The 23,348-nt window shown below is 40.1% G+C and overlaps 2 protein-coding genes across 4 annotated transcripts; both read left to right on the plus strand.

The window, feature by feature from the left end:
- Window positions 1-750: 750 nt before the first annotated feature.
- morc2 (MORC family CW-type zinc finger 2) lies at window positions 751-13,711 on the plus strand. 3 transcript variants are annotated; one of them, XM_083912750.1, is made up of 28 exons: window positions 751-835; window positions 1,428-1,575; window positions 3,788-3,841; window positions 3,975-4,009; window positions 4,109-4,177; window positions 4,325-4,415; window positions 4,521-4,629; window positions 4,894-5,053; window positions 5,265-5,376; window positions 5,525-5,650; window positions 5,739-5,818; window positions 5,921-6,003; window positions 6,194-6,279; window positions 6,650-6,790; window positions 6,877-7,031; window positions 7,494-7,622; window positions 7,705-7,810; window positions 7,990-8,122; window positions 8,208-8,297; window positions 8,630-8,887; window positions 9,012-9,272; window positions 9,874-9,981; window positions 10,316-10,373; window positions 10,475-10,613; window positions 10,696-10,863; window positions 10,970-11,063; window positions 12,419-12,607; window positions 12,696-13,711. In XM_083912750.1, the coding sequence occupies exons 2-28, from the start codon at window positions 1,502-1,504 to the stop codon at window positions 12,762-12,764; spliced, it is 3,177 nt and encodes a 1,058-aa protein (XP_083768876.1). In that variant the 5' UTR covers window positions 751-835; window positions 1,428-1,501; the 3' UTR covers window positions 12,765-13,711. The 3 variants fall into 3 exon arrangements, with proteins under 3 accessions (XP_083768876.1, XP_083768877.1, XP_083768878.1); XM_083912751.1 differs by having other exon boundaries at window positions 8,208-8,279; window positions 12,696-13,710; XM_083912752.1 differs by lacking the exon at window positions 9,874-9,981 and having other exon boundaries at window positions 12,696-13,709.
- Window positions 13,712-14,360: 649 nt separating this feature from the next.
- Window positions 14,361-23,257, plus strand: LOC310946589 (acyl-CoA dehydrogenase family member 11). Its single transcript, XM_083913094.1, has 15 exons — window positions 14,361-14,383; window positions 16,007-16,333; window positions 16,418-16,641; window positions 17,248-17,347; window positions 17,953-18,070; window positions 18,304-18,446; window positions 18,529-18,681; window positions 19,542-19,636; window positions 19,737-19,836; window positions 20,378-20,518; window positions 20,596-20,688; window positions 20,761-20,868; window positions 20,968-21,139; window positions 21,400-21,466; window positions 21,556-23,257. The coding sequence occupies exons 2-15, from the start codon at window positions 16,061-16,063 to the stop codon at window positions 21,662-21,664; spliced, it is 1,896 nt and encodes a 631-aa protein (XP_083769220.1). The 5' UTR covers window positions 14,361-14,383; window positions 16,007-16,060; the 3' UTR covers window positions 21,665-23,257.
- The last annotated feature ends 91 nt before the right edge of the window (window positions 23,258-23,348 follow it).

The raw sequence follows: 23,348 nt of genomic DNA on the forward strand, positions 1-23,348 counted from the left end.
GGATGTAAAACTCAAGATCGAAATGAGCTCAACTTAAAAATATTCTTTTTCAGCTGGAGGTCACTCTTTACAAAGCCAAAAGGGACATTTTGCAAGAGTAGCTCAAAATCACAGCAGATATTATCTAAAATTAATCTACAAATGTCTTGTCACAGTTTACGTATATATATTCACATTTCCAAAACATATGAACAGTCTCAGAATGGGAGTCACAAAGGCACTTCAGATCTAGATCCACATATATGAATTTGATAACGAAGGATTTAACCGGGTAACATCCATGAATCATTTTAAATGACACTTATATCACCTTATTAACCACAAAAAAAACCAGACTTATTCCCCAACAAGTTATTATCACGACTATTCCAGTAAAATATTACAGGAGAAACAGAGATAATATGACATTGGAAAAGAGATAGATTGTTCTTACTACCAGACGGGCTGAAGCATACTTCACTTTATCAGTAAAGGGAGCATCAGGTACAGAAACAGACGCATTACTTTTGAACAACATGAGTACACCAGATGCAATAGCATCGAAAACTATTGCATACTGTTTAGGAGTTATAGGTATCCTCCATGATATTGAAGTAACTCCTCATAATAAGCACCTTTCTATTATGATTCAGCCTCCACTGACTGATGGAGGATTTCTCCTCCAATCATCGTTAAGAATCTCTACAGAACGCGTTCTTATTGGTTGAGAATGGAAAATGGGGGCGGGACTTGTGCAGATCAGAGGGAAACCAAGTATCCTCCGTTGAAGCGGTTGGATTCTTCGCGGCCTGGCGGATTGTTTAATGTTAGGAGAAAGGAAACGTAACGTTACAAAGTATGTATTCTTCCTTGGACGGATTATTACGCTAACGTAAAGTCACTACAAAGCTGCCGTCTTGTAAAACGGCCCGCAAAGCCGGGGAAAAAGACTTGATAGGCCTGACGTCAGCTACGTTTCCACAGTGTGAAGCTAGCTAACTTAGCTACCGTTATCAGCTAGCTAACGTTACCTGTGTTAGCCTAACATTACACGTTAGGAACAATTGTTGCAGTATACCTCTGACACTTTTATATCATATGCTCTTAACTAAATAGAAGTTGGCCTTAATACACAGAAGACATAGCTGGACTAATACGTGACTTGTGCAGAAATACATGAATGTCTTCATTGCTAACACAGAGCCCAAAGGCGCTCTTTTAACATAAAATCTTGTTGTTTCCCAAGCAGGCCTCCCACGTGGTACCACTCACACGGGGGGCAGGCTTCCGTAAGGTGTGGGTGTTGTTGACCAGGGATGTGTACACTATGACCTGTTGGAAAGCGTCCACATAACTGCTGTCAGACCATGTAGATGGGGTCAATATATGCTTTAAGGGGCATTGTAGGGAAAGGTACAAGACATGTAACAGCTTTATTTCCTCTTCAGGATGAAAGCTTTGGACTAGAGCTCGGTTGAAAAGAAAGGAGATAAACAAGAGGAAGGAAACCGGAAATAACTGCATGGCCATGGCCTACTCCAGCTACAGCAGTCTCAGCAGGGCTCAGCTCACCTTTGAGTACCTGCACACAAATTCGTAAGTACTGGTAATTAATGTGCATATGAGCGTGTTACCACACATAATTATGACAGTGACTATTACACACCACCATCAAATTATTACTATTATTATCCCAGGTCAACCGTGTGGATCTGTTCGCAAGGACCACATATGGCTGAAAGGGTTAAAAAAAAAAAAAATCAATGCCAACATTAAGGTGTGTACAGATACACCATAACCTTAATATATCCCTTACACCAACCCTAAACCAGCCTGAATGATCAGGTTAAATGCTTTTAAACCTAATAATCTGTTCAAAGAAAAAGAAGATATGCTCTAATTATGTCTGTTTACCTTCCATCAGAAAGAGTTTCTAAAAGTCTGCATGGACCATTTCATGTCATGTCATATCATTTCTTATTTTATCACTAATAACTCACAAAATTGACTATTTTCATTGAATGACTTTTTACACACGTTTAGATGTCAGATTTATTTATTGTCACACTGTCTACTGTGACTTGACACCTGCTTGTGTGCATTGCGCACACAGCTCCATTGTTATGTTGTCGTGCATGCGATAACACACCATACAGCTTTTGGAAGTCGTGGAACTTTTTTCATTTTCTCCAGCCAGGGCCACAAAAGCCAAGCGCTTTCCAGAAAAGTGCAAGGCTTGTGACTTCTTCATACATCTTCAAGTTTGACATTTGCAAGGAAAACTTCTTGTGTGTTCAAAGCAGCAACGTAGAGATAACCATATGAAGTTCCATAATCATTCCTAACATCTGTTGGGACTGCTACTTGGAGGTGTCTTTACCGTTTTTACTCTCAGCGTTAATGTTGCCAAGCTAGCTACGTCGTTCTCTTGCTCAGGTTCTGTTTTATGAACTGATCAATAAATAGTATAAGAGGAATTCCTCATCACTAGCCCCAGGTACATCTTCATTTTCAGTGCTGCTGTCATCATTTCAGTATTGCTTTCAGTTTATCAGTATATAGGTCAGAGAGATATTTGGACTTTGAAACATGATGGAAGCAGGTAAGGGGTTGTCAGTGCCTACTTGAAATTTATCTGACTGCACAAAATTCATTGGACAGCAGTCATGATTGGTCAGAAGAAAACAGTCCCCTATGTATTGATGTTGTGGATGTAAGAGGCAGTTGCATTTTTTGTCTGTGAACTGCAGAAGTAAAGATGGCACTAAGGTTCTGTATCTTGTCATTGTTTCAAGTCAATCTATACAGATTTTCTTGTGATGTAGCCTAACTGTGCAACTCTGCCCATATTTCAATATGTTGTGGTGAACCAGTCAACACATTTTGAAACACAGAAAATATCACATTCTGGGCTTATTTCCAAATCCACCGCTTAGTGATTATGCACAGGAAGGGTTAGGATTAAGACCCAAGGACTAAAACAGTTAGTGCACGTTAATAGAATTAAAATAGCTCATGAGCTTGTGGAATTGGCACATAGACAATTGGAGTAAATGATTAAAAACCAGGTATTAGAAATACATTTTTTTAAATGCTCACAGAGAAGATAATTGAATACTAAGTGTAACTTAAACTCAAGTAAGACAGCATCAGCACCATAACACCTGTGCTTTACCTCCGGGAGTAACATAGGCTACACCGCGGCTATCACAAGTACTATGCAAAGACACCTGCAGCACTACCACAGCTCTCTGCTAAAATCAACCCACTGTAAAGAAAATAATGAAATTCTAAAAATTGTGTTAAAATCTTGTCTCGTTCTTATCGTGTATCACCTCGTCACACCCCTTATTCTGAATGTATGGTATATATTTTTTAATATTGTACTGTCATGACAGTGATGGTGCTGTCGGTTTACCTTCTATGTTGCATTTTCAAAAGAGCACAATAAAAATGTGACACTGAATTTGAAACAGCACATTGTAATTTCTGCATCTATTATTGATTTATATGTGATATTGTGGGTGCCCCTAAAATTTTCAGTTAGGGGCCACAGTGCTCCTAGTGAAAAAAATTTGTCTGGAGCTCTGCTCCGGGTACTACATGAATTAGCACTCAAACAGATTTTATAGACTTGTGGAAATACAGGTTGTGTAACTGAACAACAATCTCACACAGAATATTAATATGGAAATTTGATACTGGCAACAAATTATCTTCTATACACCCTATTTCACAGTCCAGCTTAACTAAAGTGAAATTCCTCATTCAAGTATATGAATTAATGAAATGCATGGTCTGTTTTCAGGACAACCCACGAGTTCTTATTTGGAGCCCTGGCAGAGCTTGTGGACAATTCAAGGTACTCAAAATTATTTGCAACAGAGCATATCATTGTTAACAAATTATGCAGGCTGGAAAATGCAAACATTCATTATCTTTAGACTGATATTCTTTTATTTAGGAAGTCTCACAATTGGTCATTTGTTTCACAGAGATGCCAGTGCCACACGAATAGACATCTACACAGGTACACCTCAGAATAACTCTCCCTGTTTTACACACTGAAGCATGAACATTAATTTATTGCTTCTAACGTGTCTTTTTTACTTTCCTGCTTTGCTGACAGAAAAAAAGCCAGAGCTGCGGGGCGGCTACATGCTCTGTTTTCTGGATGATGGTACTGGAATGGATGCTAGTAAGTGCTACTTTTTAAAATCACTTAAATCTAGTTATTATTACAGGATTAAAGATACTTTGATCTAGGTCTTGGGAGGTTTTCTGATAATACAGTATATGTCTTTTCTGTGTCAAACATAATGCTGGACTCCTTTTATTTTACTAGATGAGGCAACTCATGTGATTCAGTTTGGAAAGTCAAGCAAACGGTCCCCTGATTCAACTCAGATCGGCCAGTATGGAAATGGACTGAAATCGTAAGACCTTCCCCTAATCTATGTGTGATTAGGACATGCTGCGTTTGGTAGACTAGTGTTTGAATTATTTCACATATCATTATGTATGTGTTTGTTTTTGTACAGAGGCTCTATGCGCATTGGGAAAGACTTCATCTTGTTCACAAAAAAGGGCAACACGCTCACTTGCCTTTTCCTGTCAAGGACTTTCCACGAAGAGGAAGGACTGGATGAGGTCAGAGTAAACTGTTGGATAGAGCCTTTGAGTAAAGGTCATCATGTGTACAATTAACTTGATTACTTACTGTGCCTGATAGTGTGGAAGAGTGAGCAATTTAAATTTCCTCTGCCAGACAGAAGCTGTTCTTAAATGGGATGTCTTCCTCATGCAGTTACTTAGTTTGCTGCTGAACAGATACATTTTATTTTGTTTGACTTGGAGCTTCTCAAACATAAACTATAAACTTGTTTACTCAAGGACTTTGGACTTTCTCTTTAGGTGATTGTGCCTCTTCCCTCCTGGGATCTAACGACAAAGGAGCCGCTGACCTCTGACCCAGAGAAGTACGCCATAGAGACGGAGCTGATCTTCAAATATTCACCTTTTAAAAACAAACAGCAGCTGATGGAGCAGTTCAACAAAATAGAAAGTATCAATGGTAAGCATATTAATGTTTGTCTGAAGATACTCATTTTGTGACGTCCATGCAAGTGCTACTTTGACTTTTATGTAAAACATATTACTTTTAAAAGGATATCCTCTGAGAATGATGCTTAAATTATTTTTTTTTTCTATAAGCTTCAGTTTTTGGGAATGACATGGTTGATACTGAATGCAATGCTTTCTTTTGTGTTGTATTTTGTTAAAAGGCACTCTTGTGATCGTCTACAATCTGAAGCTGATGGACAACAGAGAACCAGAGCTGGATGTAGAGACAGATCACCAGGACATACTGATGGCTGGGACACCGGTTGAAGGAGTGTAAGTGACTCCATGAAACCATTCAGCCATCTCACCACTAGCCCATGGTGGAAGGAACTATATTTTGTACATTAACTTTATTTGATGTTGATTGTATTGATCAGAAATATTGTAAAAGTTGATGGCCGCGCCCTTCCCTCTCCCACAGGAAACCAGAGAAGAGGTCTTTCAGGGCGTACGCTGCTGTTTTGTACATCGACCCACGCATGAGGATTTTTATCCAGGGACATAAAGTCAGGACCAAGAGACTGTCCTGCTGTTTATATAAACCAAGGTAATATGATAACACACATACTGTGTCTGTCTGTAACTACTGTAGTCCAGTGACAAGACTTTTATCAGCATTCTTGTTTTGTTTACAGGGTTTATAAATACACATCGACTCGTTTCAAAACTCGTGCTGAGCAAGAAGTGAAGAAAGCAGACCACCTTGCTAAGCTTGGTGAGTCAGTGGAGAAAATGGTGTTTTCATTTACATTTTTGCTTTGGCGCGGTGACTACCTCATGCTCATGAAGTCACAATATTGTTTGTTGTTTATTTCAGCGGAAGAGAAGGCCAGAGAGGCAGAGAGTAAGCAGATTGCCTTGGAGGCCAGATTAGGAGACGACCTTTCAAAAGACTCACGGGTAAGCTTGAGTAAGATATTTTGGTTAATTTTGTCCAATGCTGTCCAATGTTTTTGTCTATGCAAACAAGCATTTAATCTAAAACACTCACACCATTTCTGTCTAAAAAACATGATTATAATTTTAAACCCCGACCTTGATCTAAGGTTGTTCCTGAACTGATGTCTCCCTACATCGTCTCCTCCTCTAGGCAATTCTGAGAAAGGTTCAAGATTCAGCCATGATGCTTCGGCGGGAGTGTGACATGAAGAAAAGAATTCTCGAAGCCAAACAGAAGTATGATAAACAACATTCTAAAACCTTATTTATCTAATTTATAGAGAAGAGGAGAATATGCATATGCTGGTAATTTAAGAAATGTACCTTAATATTAGAATTTATGCAGGCCAAAGTGATTGCTGTGTGAACTACAGTACCAGTCAAAAGTTTGGATGTGCGTTCTCATTAACTGGAATGGGAAAGTGTGTCCATATATATATATATATATATATATATATATATATATATATATATATATATATATATATTAGTGTTTTATTTTTTGCGTGGAAATGAAATCTTGAAAATATACGTAGCACAACCCTTGAAATAACTTGCATGTCTTGGTTTATTACCCGTCAATCTCCAACACTTTCTTGTTCTTCAGAGCATTAAAGGAGCCCAAAGAGTTGAATTTTATATTCGGAGTCAACATTGAACAGAGGGAACTGGATGGGATGTTTGTGTACAACTGCTCACGTCTCATCAAGATGTACGAGAAAACCGGGCCCCAGCTGGAGGGAGGCATGTGAGTAATATACACACAGAGACTGAAAAGTGATGTTTGAATGATTAAGAGAAATATTTTACTCTTGCATGACTTGTGTGTTTTAGGGCCTGTGGAGGTGTTGTTGGAGTAGTGGATGTACCATATTTAATTCTAGAGCCTACTCACAACAAACAGGACTTTGCAGATGCTAAGGAGTATCGACATTTACTAAAATCCATGGGGGAACATTTAGCTCAGTACTGGAAGGACAGTAACATTGGTGAGTTTCTCTGAATTGCCAGATTTACATTAACTGCCAAAACCTGACCTGCACAGTTCCCAAAAAAATTATTTAACCAGGTTTGTCCCTTTTGTTGACACGTTGTCAAATGACAGTATCAGAGGATAGGACAAATAACTCCAGTTTCTAGAAAAGGTTTCAAGGTAACACACAGGTCAGTACAGATGTAATAAGAATAATATTTTACCCAACAGTATGTAAAATATCTTTGAGGACTTTGATAAGTGCTATATAAATCTGAGATAATAATTATTTACTAAACAAATAAAACAGCTTCCTCCTCGCTGCATTACACTGCCCTCCCAATCACTCTCCAGTCTGCTCACATGCACAGCTGCTGTAAGGAACAAGTACGGAAGTGTTTTTTTTCCATTTTTATTTAATAAAAAACTTATTGCTGTATGAATTGAGTGTCTGTGTGTGTGTGTGTGTGTTACGCAGCTCAGAAAGGCATAGTGAAGTTCTGGGATGAGTTTGGATATCTGTCTGCCAGCTGGTCCTCATCTCCGTCTTCAGAGCAGAGATACAAGAGACGTCGTGCCATGGAGATACCACTTACTATTCAGTGTGGTAAGTTACAGATCCCTACTCACATCTCGACAGACTTACTTATTGCCACAAACCAACACTGACTCTGTCATTTTATTTTCAGATAAATGTTTAAAGTGGAGAACGCTGCCATTCCAGATGGACGCTGTGGACAAACGCTACCCGGACAGTTGGGTGTGTCTCATGAACCCCGACAGCAAACAGGACAGGTACACACAGAATGTGGTTTTATAGGATATGTCTTTAAAGTTGCAACTCACACTTTCGTATTAATTTAATTTTTCATGTAACGTATGTACTGCCTGTCTTTTTTTTTTTGCTATAACCCCAGGAAAATATATGTTCCGACATGCTATATATATATATAGTGTGTATTTTATGTTTTTAGGTGTGACGCTCTTGAACAGAAACAGAATTTGCCGTGTGGTGTTCTAAAGAAAGACAAGCAGACAGCTGAAGACAAACAGAAAGAGCTGGCAGAGAAAATCAAACAGCAGCAGGAGAAACTAGAGGCCTTGCAGGTACCTCCTCATCCTGCTCTTTTTTTTCTGTCTCCTCCTGTTTAGTGTACATCAGGACATCATAAACTGTACTTTCTCTTATCAGAAAACCAGCACTGTCAAATCTGCAGCAGATCTAAAGAACCTACCACTGGATGTCAGCATGAAACCAAGAGAGGTACAAAGTCCCAACACTGTAGGTTTCTAATTCTGGGTCCATTCATGTAAATACTCTTGTCGCCACAATAAGAAGTGACACCTCAGAATATGCTGTAATTTACTGAAGGTGAATCACAGCTAATGTCACAGAATTATGAAATACAAATGAATGACAAGTTTTATGTGACCAGTAACCTGCTCGACATCATTTTAATTGTGCTTTAAAAGCCATTCCACACAGACAAACTACTGCCAGTACTTGTTGTCCAACGTCTGGTTCGTTCATAACGACTTCTCACACAGTAGCTCACTAACGCTGCTGTTGGTGTTGATCTTGTTTGTTGTGTGTTTCACATGTTGTCGCTTCAGCCTACTAGGTCTTCTGAGAGATCCTTAACACGCCCCCGCTCCCCACCGCTCCCAGCTCATCTTAAAAGCCCCACTCCATCTCGTGCAGCTTCTCAGCGCCCCACCCGAACACCTGCCCCTCTGTCAGCACCATCCAAAGTGGAATCATCCAGGTCCAGAAGTTCAGTGAAGCCACCTGCAGCAAAGGCTCCTCCACCTGCAGCAAAACCTACACCGAAAGCTACAGCCAAAACAACCCCTCCCAACCGCAGTGCACGGGTAAGTTGCAGGTTTTAGGAAATAATCCATCCATACCACAAAGTAACTATGGAAGGTTTTGTTGGTGGACATATTAGAATGGCAATGTAGTGTAAAATTGTGAATTATGTGTCTCCTTACACAGACACCTGCCAAAGCATCATCAGCCAAACCAGCAGCTGCTGGACAACGCAAGAGAATCGTAGAGCAGGAGGACAGTGAGGAGGAGGAGGAGGAGGAAGAAGAAGAAGAAGAGGGAGAAGAGGGAGAGGAGGAGCAGGACAGTGAGGAGGAGAGTGAAGAGGAAGAACCGCAGACAAAGAAATCTAAGATGGCCGCAGCAACGGGTAAACGTGGGAAAGTGGTAGAGAAGGCATCACCTCCCAAACGTGTCAAGTTGGACGAGGTAAACACGCAACAGGATTCACAAGTTAGAAGGAACTTTGCTGAGCATCAGTCAGACTCATTGTAGCTCAAATGTTTACTTTTTATTATTATTATTATTATTATTATTTATCTATCAATACTGCAAAACATACACCTGTATAGAATAAAATGACAACATTGGTAATGCTGCTTAAACCAGTTAAGTGCTCACCGTGTGTGTCAGTGTTGTGATGGTGTGCACTGCTTTCGCTTTGCTGCTGCTTGTTGCCTTTCCTCCTGTGTTACCACTTGTCTCTCAGAGGATTCACTTCTGGAAGGAAGTGAGTAAATGAATTGGACAAAGTGACTGAGAGGAGACAGAAATTAGCAGAATACGGGCAGTTATTTATTTACAGCACCTTAAAAGTCTTTATCCATGACAGGTGAAGTGTCACAAAAACTTTGAATCAAGTGGCTTATTTACAGCTTAAGGAGCTTCCTAGGGTATTTGGATGACTGGCAATATGTTGATGCTGAAATCATTTTTTAGTTTCATGTAGTGAAGAAAAGAAGGAAATTCCTGGATGGCTAAGTAGGTTACTGAACCTCCAATCAGAGCTCTTCTGCTATTGAACTTTCAGGTTAACATCCAGAAGAAAGGAGTTCCTACTCCTATACGGCAGATACCAACGACACCAACCTCTGTACCTAAACTCACTTCCATGCAACAGCATGGGACTAAAGCAAAGGTAGCTTTACTAGGCCCCTCTCTGCTACCGTCATATAAAGCTGGGCTGCATCTGCTCTTACAACCTCTAACAATCATGGCAAATTAACCTTTCATCTGATCTGTGTTAGATTATCCTTCTCTTTTCTTTCTATCCTCCCTTGAAACTGAAGTTGTCGTTTTCTTCTAACAGCTGTATTTACGCATGCCATTCTCACCCAATTCCTGAGATTACACTGGGACTTTTACTTCTTTCATTAACAGGGATGCAAATCATTTCTTTTAACCTTTCTGTCTTTTCAGTAAACAATGTTTCTCTCACTACAGTAGGAGTAATGGTTGTTTCGTTTTTGCAGGCATCTGAGAAGCCCCCACAGGAAGAACCAGAGAACGACTCAAAAAATGCTCAGAAAGGTACGACATGGACTGCTCTACATTACGATGTATCACAACATATACAACTGGAAAACAAGAGCTCTAACATAATAATTTCTACCTGTTTCTTTTTCTGACAGATAAGGGTCTGCTGGTTGAAGTACGTGTGAACAAAGAGTGGTACACAGGCAAAGTCATTGCTGTGGACGTCAATAAACAGACTGTTCGCTGGAAAGTAAAGTTTGACTATGTACCTAGATCCACCCCTAAAGACAGATGGTAAGAGGTTGCACTCAGTGCACATTTAGTAGACTTTGCCAGATAATGAATATCATATACTTTCATGTGTGCGTCTGTGAAGGGTGTTCAAGGGCAGTGACGAAGTCCGGTTGATGCGGCCGCCATCCCCAATCACTCAGACACCTGACACCCAACAGGAGACTGAAAAGGGGCCGGCGCCCATGGAGCCTGACACTACTCAACCAGGAACCAGTCGAGAGGTGACTGATAGTCTTGTCACCATGTTGAGGTGAGCTGATTACTTAAGCTGGTGTTTTTATCAGGCACTGTGTAAATTATGACAGCATTGTTTTGATAGTATTGTGGTGTGTTCACTGTGCGGTGTGTGTTTCCAGGACAATGCTGCGTTACTTCTTCCCTCCTGCTTTTCGGATCCCAAAGGACGATGTTAACAGCATGACGGCTGAGGAATTGGTCGCTTTTCCTTTGGTGAGATAGATAATACTGTAGGTGGTTTCACCCCTTCCATGACCACCACTTTTTTGAGTGTGGGGTGCAGAGGGTATTCAGGGAAGGAAAGCAGGTCAACAGTAGATTCCCCATAGAAGTGTTGTTCATCATCTAAAAACTGGGACCCTGAAGATTAATTGGAGATGCAGCTCAGCAAGTGCGTCAAGTTCAAGTCATAAATAAAATGAAAATAAATTGTGAAAGTGTATGGGCTTAGAACATTATGTATTGAGTTTATATATATAACGGGAAAACGGAGGAAATATTTATATAATGTATGACCCTTTAGGGTTTCCATAGATACAGTGCATTATATAGACAAAAGACTATAATCTCTGACGTGTATCCAGCTAACAGTGCTGGCAAATCGACCAGAAAGGGGAGGAAATACTAAAGCCGCAGGAACCACAGCTTAGACCACAGAGTAGCTGGTTGCAACGAGTTACTCTAGCACCCCTAGTGGCAGTAACCCATGGTCCCTGGCCAGACCCCAGAATTAGCTACAACCCCCTCTTCAGTTTGCACATCAGGGATCTGTCGAGTTGCGTTTGTTTCGAATCTGCGGATTTAGCCATGGGTTGCTGCAGAGCATCTGCATGGTGGTGGCTCAGGTGGTTTCGCACATTTGTCGTGTTGCTACAATATTTCAGAACCGCTGCTCAAAACCCCCTTATTGTCAGCATTCATCAACCCCTACAGCATCAAGCCCTAGGTATGTGATCTTGTTTGTGATTGTAAAGTTTCATGAGGCTGTGATTATCCTAGAGGTCACAAAAGGTAAACTGCATGATAAAAACTGTAGGTTCTTTGCCCCAAACTGGCTGGGATGGTAATAAAGTGGAGGGGAGACTCATGGGTACCCAAAGGACCCATTTTCACTCAGCTATCTTGAGGTCAGAGGTCAAGAGATCTCTTTGAAAATGGCTATGCCAGTTTTCCCTCGCCAAAACTTTGAAGTGTTATTTCTAGCATGTTATGGTTGGGACCCATGGATTAGATCTTGTTGTTCTAGTTTTGTGTGATGCCAATATCTTCACTCTATCTCTGAAACTGAGCCTGCTTCAGCCTCTGAAAGACAAAAAGTCGTCAGGGCCTGCTGCTGGGCTAGTGCAAGTCAAGGGGTTAGCAGGTTGATCCTTAAACTAGAATGAAACAGTCAACGTGTAGTTTTACATTGAGAGCAATAAAAATAGATAAGAGAATGCAGAACTCTACCTGCTGGGAAATTTGTTATGTTTAGCAATATTACACACGTCTGATACTCTGTCTGTGAACTGTTCTTGTGTTTCTTGTCCAGAGTATTGAGTGCCTTTTGAATTTCCCTCTCCATTTAGAAAGAGTATTTCCAGCAGTATGAATCAGGTCTCCAGTCGTTGTGTAACTCGTACCAGAGCAGAGCCGACGCCAGGGCCAAAGCTGTGGAAGAGAAGAGCAACAGCAATGAGGTCAAACTGAAGGAGGCAGACGAGAAACTACAGAAACTACGAACAAACATTGTAGCACTCCTGCAAAAAGTACAAGAGGTAAGACTGCTTTGTCTGTACCTGTTGACATTTTGATACGGAGTTGTCATTGTTTACAGTCAGTAATAATGCTCTCTTACACTTTAAGGACATTGATATAAACACGGATGATGAGCTTGACGCCTACATAGAGGACCTCCTCACCAAGGGTGATTAAAGAAGACAGAAAAGAGAAGAGTACATACACAAACAGACTGGATATTTCCATCACCTGGGGTCGCTTCATCGGCCATTACTTGCTGACAACTTCCAGAGGACTCATGTTAATGTGCAAAAAATGGCTTTTCAATCCCTTTGTCATGACTTGGATCTTTGATTTGGATCGTTCCAGCGTTTGGTCAGCACCAGTCCACTATGAGGTTTGGCAGGTTCTCTGGTGTTCTCTACATTGTTGGATATCCTGTGGTTTTCTCTTTAGTCCATTTTATATACCTGCTTATATATGTTAATCTACATTTAAGTCATCCTATCCTGATAATCTTTGAGATCATTTGTGTAGGTTTAATACATTAATGTTACCTTTTTTATATATAGTCAGCTACTGCTGTGACAAACTGCAGATTACATTTGTTCCTCGTTTTGATCCGTTGTCAGGTGAGAATCGGACACATGACCGGGCTGTGCTGTGCTCTGCATCACAGCCTGAACTTAAACGTTCATTTTATTTTTGTACACTCAAAACACTAAAAACACATCAGTGTTGCCCATCAGCTTCCTCCATCCTGGTCTGACAAGCACACCAGGCTAATATTTTACAGTTGGGCGTTGTGCCGCACCCACAAACGAGAACTACTTACTGGGTTTTATCAGTATGATTATTACGAATACCCCTCCATTCAACTATGACTGTTCTGTGTTTATTTTTGAAAGAAAAAAAATCTCATTTAAATGCAAAAGTTGTGTGTTCATAATTCAATGCCTGTGTCCTTCGTTTTGAACAGATTTTTAACATGTCATGGAAATGTTTTATTAAACGGTGCATGCTTTCAGTCCTTTTGTTCTGATTAGAACAAAGGATTCTGTATTTTTGACAAATCTTTACTTAGAACAATAAAACAGGTTCAGAAACACATTTTTGATGAATGCCTGTCTGTTATTTTGATATTCTGTATATGATAAAATATTGGTTGTGCAAAATTAACTTTAACAATTGCATTTTAGAGAGTTCAGTAAAAATGAAAGGTCATTCATTTAGTATGAGTTTCTGGAAATACTCCTGAAGGGAGTTTGAAATCTCTTCCCAGTAAAATGAAGGAAAACTGATTTTTGTTTGGTGCTCAGCTCTGAAAAATAGAATTGAATTGTTAAATTCAACATTGTGTCTTTTATGAACATTGTTGACAGTGCTTTGTTTGTAATCCTCCTGAATAACATGGCCGGACTGTTTCTTGAATGAAATATTCTGTTTTTTTATGTATATATCAAATGCTGTAAGCAGTAAACAAAGGCAGAAATATCTTCAATCTTGAGAGAATCTTGATTTTCAAATATGGGAAAATCACATTCAGACCGTGCATACATTTAAGTTATGTTTGAGTAAAAAACTGAATTGCAGCCACAAGGTAAAACTTGATGTTTATATTGTTTATATATATAGAGATTTCATCTTTGTCATGTTCATAAATTCTTATAAACGATCTGAAGTCCATAATTTTTGAACATTTAGTCGTCACTTCAGGTGTAGACTCATCAGGCGGATTTAAGTAATTCTCGACTTTTATTTTGAAGGCGGGTTTTTAGCCGTGGTGCATGTAAACAGTGTCGGACTAACTTCGGGTAAGATCGCTAATGTTTCTGACATGTTTATATTTCATTTTATTTTTCTTACATGTATGAAGCTCATAAGTTTGATTTGCCGAGGATTCAATGATAACAAAGCAACTGTTGGTGTAAAAACATTGCTCAGTCACTTCGGGTTGCAAAGTTGGCAATCGTTGGTTTGATAAAGAATGATTAGGCTAACATTCAGGTTGGTAACGTGTTGCCTGTATTAACCATTATACTATAATATTATATTATTGATAAATAAATCAAATCAAATGACTGGGACGCTTAAATCTGCACAGAGGGGCTGCGGAGCGGTGTGACCTTTGACCCACTTTGGCTCACGAAGTTGCTTTCACTTAAATGTTGCTGGATATATATATATATATACGTGTGTGTGTATATATATATATAAACATATATATATATATACAAATTAGTTTATATTACAGTTGCTCCCATCCTTGAGTACAAATATATACATAGGCATAGAGAAATTATAAGAAAAATAAGAAATGTATAAAGAAAATGTGCATTATACAATAACTATAATAATAATAATATATAACTGTAAATAATAATAATGCTGAACATGGGATATATGAGTGTTTAAATGCAAGATTAAAGCATATTAGTTGAAATGTGCAGTATTAATTAGAGATACCATTTTTTCCCTCTACATACCGATTCTGATACTCGTGCTGTGGGTATCGGCCGATACGAGTACCGATACCGATACCACTGTGTTTAAAAAAGAAAGAAAAAGATCTTACTACGCCTTCATGGCTGTGATATGATTATTACCGTTAAGGCCTGGCTCAGGTTAAACCATTTGTAAAACATGAATGAATACAGCAAATGGAAGCTATTTCTTTTTACATTTATTTTTAAGTAAAACAGTATAAAACAGTAGTGCAACAGCAACTTAACTAAATAAATATTGGAATAATTATTAAAAAAAACTACTAAGAATTAATAAACTGATTAATTAAAGATTAAAAAGAACCCTTTCAGAGCTAACGGAGCTAACCGGAAAAAAGATTCCTATTTCTAATAAATTACGTGGCATCGGATCCGTGCCTGGACTCCAGTATTTAACCAGAGTAAACCAGCGCATCGCACAGTTCAATTCTTGCACAAAGAGCTGATCAAATGAGCTTTAGCTTCTTCCTGACACCTCTCCGTTAATGCATGGTTAGAGTTCCTGTTTACGTGTTATGTGCGTGTGTGTGTGTGTGTGTGTGTGTGTGTGTGTGTGTGTGTGTGTGTGTGTGTGTGTGTGTGTGTGTGTGTGTGCGTGTGTGTGTAAAAATAACAACAGAGTGACAAAAAAAGTTGTTGGTTTGTGGCTTTCCAAGAGATATTGTGATTATTGACTGAGTTCTAGGGGTGTGATAGCTTTAAGTTCAGTCATTACTTGAAGAAATGTCTGTTTATTGAAAATATTCTGTCGTAGAAAAGGATTACTAAAACATCCCCTACTTCTTTGTAACATCACTTGTGTGTGCAAACAAGGACATTCTGTATATTTGTGTTTTTATATTAGTGTTTTATGTTATAGAGTATATTTGAAGTTCTAGATAGTCATTGCTGAATAAATGAAACGTTTTTTCTCTCCCCACTGTCTTCACACAGTTCCCCCCACTGTGCTGATACTCTGTTCTCACCTCAGACCGCAGGTGTTGAGCCATGTCAGCGTGCTCAGCCTTACTGACCCGCCGTGTTGCTGGAGGCTGCTGCAGGGCGTGGTGCGGTGGTCCTCCACTGCTCATTCACATCAGATCAGCCTCAGAGACGGGCACAAGGAAATCTGATGAAGAACGACTCTGGGAGGAATCAGGGAGCCTGCCGTTCTCCAGAGCCAAGATAGGATCTTTCTTTCAGGAGAGGCCAGTGCTGAAGAACCCATTTCTCGAGGATGCCTTGCTCAGAGGATACCTGAGGAGACACCTGCCCCAGGAGGTGAGGACGGAGCACAGCTGTTGGAAATACACTTTACATCAGCTGAGGTTTTGTTCATAATCGATGTGACGGTGTGATTCACAGGCAGTTTTCTCAGACTTGTGTGCATTTGGAGAGCGTGTTGCGACTGAGGTGGACGCGTGGGGCAGAGAGTGTGAGGTCACTCCACCACGGTTGCTGCACTTTGACCCCTGGGGTCGCAGAGTGGACCACATCGTGACCTCTCCGGCCTGGAAACGCATGAAAGACCTGTCGGCACAGGAAGGATTGGTCGCCATTGGCTACGAGAGGGCGTTTGGGGAGTGGAGGTTTGGAGACGGCTGTACCTGCTTTTTCAGTTTAGCTGATATGTTTCAGGTCACATATTTCAGTTCAAATAACATTTTTTGGCCTTTAATGAATTTATGAATTGATGTCAGACATGTAAAAAAAAGAATACAAAAGTATTACAAAATTAAATTAGCTTAACAAATAAGAGAAAAAAAACTGTAACATATATACAATTAACTCTGACTCTGATTAACTCTAACTGAAAAGGAGCAGGAAGATGTTTTCACTTATTTAAACCTACCCCTTTTTAACAATTCAGTGATTGCTCTAATCTGTATCTTTTATCCACTATATGTACAATTTGTAAATCTAACTAGACAATAAATATTATACAATTTTATAAATGACATATACATTATGTAAAGTAACATAATATAATTTATAGGCCTACATATAATCATCCATAGAAGCACATCTACATACACATATATAGATATATAACTGTAAATATACATATATAGCCCATATTTCTACACAAAGCAATTTTTTTGTTTGTTTGTTTTTTGTTTTTAAAGCCCTTCCTCGTCCCTATACCTTCTGTGTGTGTGTGTGTGTGTGTGTGTGTGTGTGTGTGTGTGTTCCAGCCGCGTGTACCAAATGAGCAAGTTATACATCTTCTCTCCCTCCTCCGGTCTATACTCCTGTCCTCTGGCCATGACTGACGGAGCTGCTAAAGTCATCCAGGTGTGTCATAAAACAAATTATCAGACCAACTCTGTATGTTATGTGTCTTAAAGCGATGCCATCATAACTCTGATCATCAAATGAGTACGTTGAGTTTGTTGAACAGTAACATTTACATCCACTCAGGTAACCAGATTATTGCTGGTTTTCTGCAGTAATGTCAACAACAAGCCTGTTTTTAGAAAGACACACACGCATGACAGAGACAGTAACATGGCAGCAAGGTAAAAAAATATGTAGCTGTATCCAAAATTCAATCCAATGAAAATAAGTCTAAGTCTACGTCAGAGCAGTAGATTGTTTGTGAAGCTCAGACAAATGCTCACAGGAAGAAGAAAGCTATGCTCTGCGATCTCGTCCTATAGTTCAATAATAATTATTAAAGAAAAAATAATTTCAGTTGGCAGCTTAATACATCCCTATAACATTTCAAATGCCAGCTTTAGTGTAGAAATAAGAATATGTGGTTGCAGCGAGGGCAGAAATATGAGTTCTGTACAGATGTGTGTAAACTTGTGTTTTAGAGTTTGTTTTAACCTGATTTCTCCAAAAAGCCTTTTTTAAGGGTAAACATAGCGGGTGATTTTCTGTCTGTATATGTGAAGTCCATAGGTGTTTCGTGGCCCGTAGATGAAGCCTACAGTCGTTTAACCACCCGTCAGCCTCAGTGTTTCTGGACGTCTGGACAGTGGATGACGGAGAGACAGGGAGGCTCTGACGTGGGTCAGTAGTGACATTCACAGTTGTCTTTCATGAACCAGTTTGCACTTGATCCTACAGATGCAGATCAAGTCTAGATTTATACGATCCACGTGTGTCCCATTGGTACTAATTTGTTTTTACTTCATCTGATTAAATGCTCACAAAGTTTCTGCTTTGTAGCGCTGTCGTGCAGAACATGACTTAACTATTGTAATGCATCATGAGGTGCCTCTTCCTGTCTTGCATCTCCTCAGCCAGTGGCACAGAGACGGTGGCTGTTCCCCAGACAGATGGTTCATACAAACTGCACGGTTTCAAGTGGTTCACCTCTGCTACAGACGCAGACATGGCTCTAACACTGGCCAGAGTGCAGGACAGAACAGGAACAACCACACCGGTACTGCTGAAATCCTCATCCCTCTTGCTTGACTTGATGAGTCATTTCATTCACTGTGTGTGTGCGTGTTTCTGTCCCACAGGGCAGCAGGGGTTTGTCTTTGTTCTACACAGAGGTGAGTAGAGATGAGGATGGACGACTGAAGGGTATAGAGGTTCAGAGACTGAAGGACAAGCTCGGCACAAGACAGATGCCGACTGCTGAGTTACTGCTGGACGGCCTGCCGGCACACAGGGTCAGTTACACATCATCATTTATTACAGTAATCTAACTACAAAGCAAGGAATCTCTGTCTTTCCCTTTGTCCTTCGCATGTCTTGAGAATCGTTCATTCAATGTACTTGGCAGGTGTGTTGCTAGGCACCCAAGGAGTGTCGAAGTTGTTGCAACTTTACGTTATGGCCTGTAACTTGAACTGTAGAAACAACATTCGTCCATTTGCTTTAGATTGTTTTTCCGCCATTTTGAATAATGTGCAGACTACTACATCACCAAATTTGGTACAAAACATCCCTGGAACATAACACATTTGGGGCCATTTCGCCAGTAGGCGGTGCCGTGGCACATTCATCTTACTATAAAGGAAGGAATCTCTGTCTGTGTATATATATATATATATATATATATATATATACATATGACTGTCCTTCGCGTATCTCAAACAACAATCTTCCAATCGACTCCACACTTGCCGGGCGATTGCTGAGGACCCAAGAAAGCGCGGTCTGTGAATCGGTCAAACGAACCTCCAACTGAACGGGAACGAGCTCAGTACTCTATGCACTAGAAATGTTACACTGTAGATTCCCTCTCTGCAGATACGATTAAAGCCTGCACAGCAAAGCCCCGCTGGGGTCAGATACAGCTCACTTTGCTTATACTGAAGCGAGCATCCAAGGTTTTTTTGGTCATTTTACTTTTCAACACTTTGAGGCACTTTTATCTTACCTCATGCTCCACTACAACAACCACTTTTATTTGGAAATACAATACTTTATAAGGAAACAAGATACCATTTAAATGCCTTTTCCTTATGATTTAATCTTTCTGTTGAGACAAAGCCTTGACATCTTTACTCCCTCCCTTCATTTACAGCTCTCAGATGAAGGGAGAGGTGTGGCGTCTATAGCCAACATGCTGACTATAACCCGGATCCACAACAGCGTCTCTGCAGCAGCTGCGATGAGAAGGCAGGTAACTACTCATACTACTGCACTGAATCCTGATTTGATTTGTAAAAGCATGCTTTAAATAAGCTGATTAATAATGCGTGTTTGCATGTCGTTACAGGGTGGTCCAGTTAGCTCGTGACTACGCCACTCGCCGCACTGCCTTTGGAAAGCTTCTTAAAGACCACCCACTGCACACACAGACTCTTGCTAGGATGGAGGTGAGCTGGTTACCTCGCACAGCAGCTAACTTCTCGCGGTAACATGAGATCATGCAAGAAACGCTGATTCTCGTGTCACAAGAATATACATGCTGTCAGGCTCCAAGTAATGCGTTTGTGTTCAGAGCGAAAGTGAGCCGGCCAATGGGCATCCTGTGAGGAGCTACTGGCAGTTGAGGGGAAAGTGGGGTTAGCTCAGAGGCTGCAATAGCATCAGTTTTAACAGAACTGGAGAGTTTTTCTTCATTGAGAGAGGAGAATGGCGTTGAATTCCTTTCTTGATGGCAAAGATGTTTTCTCTCTTCTCCTGATTGACGTTGGCGAGAGTTTGATAGACAGATGGTTCACCCAATCGCCTGCCAGGTATGTTTTCAAAGTGCCTGCCCTTTCCCAGTTTCCATTGACGGCTTCTCAGATGGTTCTGTGAAACAAACCATCTGACGAGTCAGGTCAGTAAGCTGGCAGGGGGTGAACAAATTATAAAAGCTTTATAGATAGTTTCCCATCATGCCTCACACATGCTTGCATCTGACACGGACAGGTGGAGACTCGTGCAGCGTTCCTTCTGGTGATGGATGTGTGTCGTCTGTTGGGCCGAGAGGAAAGCGGCATGGCGACCCAGCTCGATGCACACCTGCTGCGTCTGCTCACTCCTGTGGTCAAACTGTACACTGGGAAGCAGGTGACCGGCTTGCACAGATGTGATACTGTCATCTTGTTGCGATGCCGACCTCTTACTGTCCTTTTTTTATGTGCCAGGCAGTAGCTGTGGTGTCGGAGGGTTTAGAAAGCTTCGGTGGACAGGGCTACATCGAGGATACCGGGTTGCCTTGTCTACTTCGCGATGCACAGGTTAGGTCAATACATCAACAGTATATGACAGTTTTTTCAATTCTGTAGCTTTCCTGTCTCTTTCTCGCTCAGGTGTTGAGTATATGGGAAGGTACCACAAACGTGCTGTCACTAGACGTGCTGCGCTGTTTGGCTCGTAGCTCAGGAATGGTTCTTCAAGCGTACTTCACCCATGCTAAGGTCAGGGTCAGGGAAGGAACCGGCCAAACAAGTTTAGTAACTCATCCATGATAGAGCTGAACAGGAATGTGATGTGCACATGTTTTCTTCTCTTTGTAGTGCCTGCTTGCAGGTGCGTCAAGTGTTTCTTCATTGGCCCCGGCGGTGAAAGCAGTAAATGGTGCTCTCTCTGAACTGGAGGACTTTGTTCAGGCTGCAGCTACGAGAGCACCTGGCTACCTGGAACTAGCAGCCAGAGACCTGGCATACAGTCTGGCTCGCATCTACATGGGTAGGTACAACAATCACACATACGTTTTCTCCCTTGAAAGAGTAATATCAGATTTAGCCTTGCACGCCATTGTCTATAACATTGTCAGAGTCTTGACTCACTAAATCGATACATCAAAACCAGAGATATCATTTTAATAAATCAACCCTAAGTTTTTTTTTCCATTTTCAAGGCTTTATACAACTTTTTTGAAGTGCATGCAGCAATAAGCTACTCCCCAACATGTGTAGACTCAGCGCAGTTCCCCCATCTGTTACCAGGTGCCCTTCTCATTGACCATGCAAGTTGGAAAGGAGCCTCTTCATCTGACATCTATGCAGCTCTCAGGTTAAATGATTAAAAGAAAGATAAATGTATGTCTCTTTCTGTTTTGAAAAAAAACATTTCTAAACACCATTTTTATTTTCCCTTGTCAGGTGGTGTGAATACGACTTGTGTCCTGTGACGACGAAACAGGCGAGAGGCTGCTATGACGTCAGCACAACAGCACATGACGCTGCGCTGGTTTATGACCGGCCAATCTAAGGCTGAATGTTCTCTGATAACGGGAAACTTTTGATATTTACTTGTGTATATAAAGTTAGTGCAAATTATATAGATATCTATATAGATTCACAATTTTTGTAGTATACAAATGATTTTTGGAAGCCTGGATGTGGTGGTCCTGGAGCGCAAATCCAAACAGCAAATAGAAAAACACAACAGCAAATCATACAACACGATAGCAATTTATATAACACAACAACAAATAGGAAAAACACAACAACAAACCATACAACACGACAGCAAATAAGAAAAACACAACAACAAATCATACAACACGGCAGCAAATAAGAAAAACACAACAACAAATCATACAACACGATAGCAATTCATATAACACAACAATAAATAGGAAAACACAACAACAAACCATGCAACACGACAGCAAATAAGAAAAACACAACAACAAATCATACAACACGATAGAAATTCATATAACACAACAACAAATAAGAAAAACACAACAACAAATCATACAACACGATAGCAATTCATAAAACACAACAACAAAAAGGAAAAACTTTACGATTTCTACCGGGAAACTTTTAATGTTTTGTTGTTGTGTTTTCTTATCTGTTGTTGTGTTTTCCTATCTGTTGTTGTGTTTTATGATTTGTCGTTGTGTTTTCCTATTTGCTGTTTTGATTTGCACTTCAGGGCCACTGTACATGGAAGCTTAAAAAGTGTGAAGCAGATAAATTCAGTCAAGACCACTCCGACAGTGTGTAGACTTTTAAGGCAAGAATAAGCAAAGAAAGATAAGAAAACCAAACAAATGAACTAAAGCAGTAGTTCTCAAAATTTGTATATCACGTATCACCTCAGAAAATATCAGGCTGAGTCAGGTCCCACCACTAAGACCAGCAGCGTAGTTCTACATTATTCCGCTGCGGACAAGCAGATTTTTTCCTAATCAGAAGATTATTCATTGTTGACTGTCTTCAGCCATGACTTCAGTTTCAGAAGGACTGCTCTAAATATTCTCCTCCTGTTTCGCACTAATATTTCCCATTTGGAGCCACAATTACAGTGTTTTCAAACCAATCATTTTACCTCTGCTTACTCTCTTGGCATCACAGTTTAGCTTGTAACTCATGAACAGGGTTAGGTAGCAAGCAGGCTGATGTTGAAACAAAAATACTACAGGAAATGCTAAACTTATTTTAAATTACATTTCATTGATCTTAGAAGTTGAAAGTTGATTTTCTTTTGAAATGTTGTAGTATTTTGATAGTATTACATTTATTTAGTAATTATTGTTCCTTCATTTATTTTGGAGATTCAAGGACCACCAGAAAGAGCTTGAGTACCAATATTGGTACAAGAACCACAGTTTGAGAACCAGTGAACTTGAGCACACTGGGGCAGATATGCTGCCTTCATGTACCGTTGGAAAAAACACGTGCACGCTCTGAAAGTATGAAAGAAAAGTGAACTTTGCAGTCCTGCACAATTAATACACCAGATAATTATTTTAAATGTTACTTGGATTAAATCTGTTGTCTGTTTTCTATCTCTGTGTTATATTGTGCCAAACTTTAGGTTGTATCTGAAATGAATAGAGAGCAAATCATGTTACCTACCAAGTGTTGTACAGCATTTTTTAGGAACATAAATCAATAAAGTATATATTAACACAGACACATCTAGATTGTTTGGTTTTTCT

The sequence above is a fragment of the Echiichthys vipera genome, assembly GCF_963691815.1.
Source record: "Echiichthys vipera genome assembly, chromosome: 4".
In the NCBI taxonomy this organism is placed as follows: Eukaryota; Metazoa; Chordata; class Actinopteri; order Perciformes; family Trachinidae; genus Echiichthys; species Echiichthys vipera.